The sequence below is a fragment of the Hipposideros armiger genome, unplaced genomic scaffold (genome assembly GCF_001890085.2).
Source record: "Hipposideros armiger isolate ML-2016 unplaced genomic scaffold, ASM189008v1 scaffold_550, whole genome shotgun sequence".
Taxonomy (NCBI): Eukaryota; Metazoa; Chordata; class Mammalia; order Chiroptera; family Hipposideridae; genus Hipposideros; species Hipposideros armiger.
In genome coordinates, this window is record NW_017731900.1 from 133,128 (window position 1) to 136,290 (window position 3,163).

At 40.4% G+C, this 3,163-nt stretch overlaps 1 protein-coding gene across 1 annotated transcript in view; it reads left to right on the forward strand.

The window, feature by feature from the left end:
- The window catches only part of AFF3 (ALF transcription elongation factor 3), a gene marked incomplete at its 5' end in the record, with an annotated part of 138,313 nt that overhangs the window by 123,793 nt on the left and 11,357 nt on the right, over window positions 1-3,163 (forward strand). The window contains one exon of the mRNA XM_019669197.1: window positions 1,747-1,818. Within this exon, the coding sequence (XP_019524742.1) occupies window positions 1,747-1,818 (72 nt within the window). The remainder of the gene's footprint in view (window positions 1-1,746; window positions 1,819-3,163) is intronic.

Consider the following 3,163-nt stretch of genomic DNA (forward strand, 5'->3'; position numbering starts at 1 on the left):
CCCAGCTCCAGGTTGAGCTGTTGTTCAGCATCTTAGCTGTAGAAGGCAGTGTCACTGGCCCTCATATGTGGGATCCGAACCAGGGCCCTCTGGTGTCCCAAGCCAGTTCTTAACCGTCGCACCACTTGGCCGGCCCAGAGCTCGCACTCTTGAGCAAGCTCTTAACCAGCTGAGCCACTCAGCCAGCCCTGCTATATTACTACAATTTTAATACAGTTTTTTCCTTTCTTAAATTCTTAAATTCAGAAACAGTGGAGCTCATCAGTAAGCACTGTGTTTTCGTGCTTGCATTTTTTTGGCACTCTCTGTATATTATAATAGCCAAAACAACCACTGTTGAAAACTGTGCAAAGAGATACATTCAGAAACACTACAAATCTGCATGTTGTGGAAATAGTGTAATAACAGTATCATTTCTTGAACAATTTATAAGGAGCCAGCCTGCTATGCCAAAAGCTTTACAAATACTGTCTCAGTGAATACTACAGGAATGTATGGTATTAGCAGTATCACTCTTACTTTATAAGTAAGGAAATAGAGGCTTAAAGACATTTCTTGTCAAAGCTCTCATAACTAATAAGTGTCTGACCTTAGATTTGAACCCAGGACTCCCTGATCCTTCCACATACTGCCTCAGCACTCTCCAGGAGTCTGCAATAACTTAGTAATTATTGGAGAAAGAAATGGCCGTAGTCCCCCTGGTTCCAAGAAATAAGTAGGATTAAGTAAAGTTCCTAAAAGCCACTAGTTTATGCACCCAGGACACTTACACTGCTGTCAGTGCTTACACAGTGTTTCTTCACAATCAAAAAGAGGTAAGTCCAAGCATTCATCTGAGTACAAAGAATGAATATTTTTTCTGGAGGTTGGCCTGGAAGGATTGAATTTTGCCTCCATCTTGTCAGCCACTCAGCCATAAATCAAAATTTGTAAAAATGGATGTGTCACCATATACGTGGATAATGCTTGAACTAGTATCACTCTCTACCTCTGTTGCATTTGAACTTGTATTGTTCAAGAGCAGAAAGTTGCTAGATGGTTACAAAAGCCATTTTGTTCTAGTCATCACAATAATATGGTGCTTAAGGGAAATGGGGCATCACCATCTAACTTTTAAGAAAGGATTATGGGGCCGGCTGAGTGACACGTTGGTTAAGAGCTGGCTTGGGACACCAGCTCTGAGCAGCAGGGCCCTGGTTCCAATCCCACATGTGGGCCAGTGACACTGCCTCTACAGATAAAATGGTGAACAACAGCTCGACCTGGAGCTGGGCTGCCGTAAGTTGCCGGCGACGGCATAGGCTACAGTGAAGCTGCAATGAAGCCGCAGTGGGCTGCCATGAGCTACTATGAGTGGCTGGCAGCCAGTGTGAGTGGTCGACAGCCAGTGTGAGCTGCCAAGAGCCGCCGTAAGTGGCCGTCCAATGGCCAGTGATCGATCTGGCTTACCTGGGAAAAGCCCAATGATAATATCAACATGGGCCAGTGAAGCGACGTCCTCCACAACTAGACTGAAGAACAAAAGGACAGCAACTTGCCTGTTCTCCTTCCCCGATTCCCGAACGCTGTTCCCTCCCCCAATTCCCCAAAAAAATCTTTAAAAAAAAAAAAAGAAAGAAAGGATATGAGCAAGCACTATGAAAAAGTTAAGTATTGGGCAGAGAGAGAGAAGATGATCTGTTGTTAATGAGAAAGCTTTTTTTTTTTAATTTCTTTGGCTTTGCTTTCTTTGTGTTTTTTTTCTAGGTATGCTATGAGACTAAAGACCCACTCTGGCCCCAATGCCACACCAGAGGACAAGCAACTGGCCGCATTATGGTGAGTGCATCGTATCAGCTTAAAGTAGCCTACCCAGCCTGTATATCGTCATAGGCAAACCAATGCATGATGTTTTCTAGTGCCTTCTAACATGCAAAACCTAATGCAGTTCTGATGGTGGCCTGGGAGAGCCCACCCCATTGCTTGCTGCTGTACCAGGCATGGTGTGCATTCAGTGATTCGACAGGTCCATTATACAAGAATAAGTTTTTCTGTGTGTGTGTGTGTGTGAGAGAGAAAATCAGGTAGGTCTCTGTTTTAATAATTTGAATGTGAATTGGGCCAAATGTAACTTGTCTCATGTTTTAACATTTTAGTTGCAATCAAAATAATTCACCTGTCTTTCTACATGTGGGATTAGTATGACTCAGTCAAGATGATGCATTCAAGTTCCCACAACAGTGAACTGAAGAGCAGTTCATTGCACTTTGACCATAAAAGCATTTCTTTTAAAATGTTAACTAACATGGAATAGATTCTTTTCTGTATCTGTAATGATTACAATAATAACAATTATGTGATAATAGTAACCATTACGCTGTATTTGGCTTCTTGGTAATCTAGCATGTCAACACCGCACCTGAATTATCAAATAATTGTGAATGAAAAGTGATGAGGAAAAGAGGAAGAGACTCAGGAAATGCTCTCTGTGCTCTTTTCAAACTTTAAGTTCCATATTAGGATGAATAGTGATGATTAATAATTAATACATAAGAGAATATTAATATGCCACTAATAAATATAAAAAATAAAACAATGGTAATTACCCTCAGCATGGAGTTTTTATTGTTTATAAAAGACATTGATATCTGTTAACTTTATTTGAACTAATTGTAATCCAGTAAAATAGTTTAAAAGTAAAGGAATAAAAACAGGTGGAAGGCTATCTTTCAGCAAAGCGGATGCTGCCAGAAATCCGGAGAGTACAGAAGGAAATCAGAATAAGGTGGCTTTGGCCTGAAAGTCCCCCAATAAGCTGTGAAAGCTTGTGTTCTAGAGCTTCCTCACTCCTCTCCCGGAGAGACACTGCCCCCTAGTGGTGGGAGAAGAAATGGCCAGCCCCGCGCCCCAACAAAGGAGTAAAGCTAGTATTAAGTGACCTAATGGTAGATACAGAGGGTGCCAAAAAATGTATACACATTTTAAGAAAGGAAAAAACTATTACAATTGTAATATTCTATATATACCAATAACAAAAGATGAATACAAGTCAACTGTATACACTTTTTTGGCACCTTCGGTGTACATATTTAAGGAGTAACTCCTTGAAATTTTGAAGTATATCTTTTGAACAAAAGGAAGGTCAAATTTTATATATATATATATATATATATATATATATATA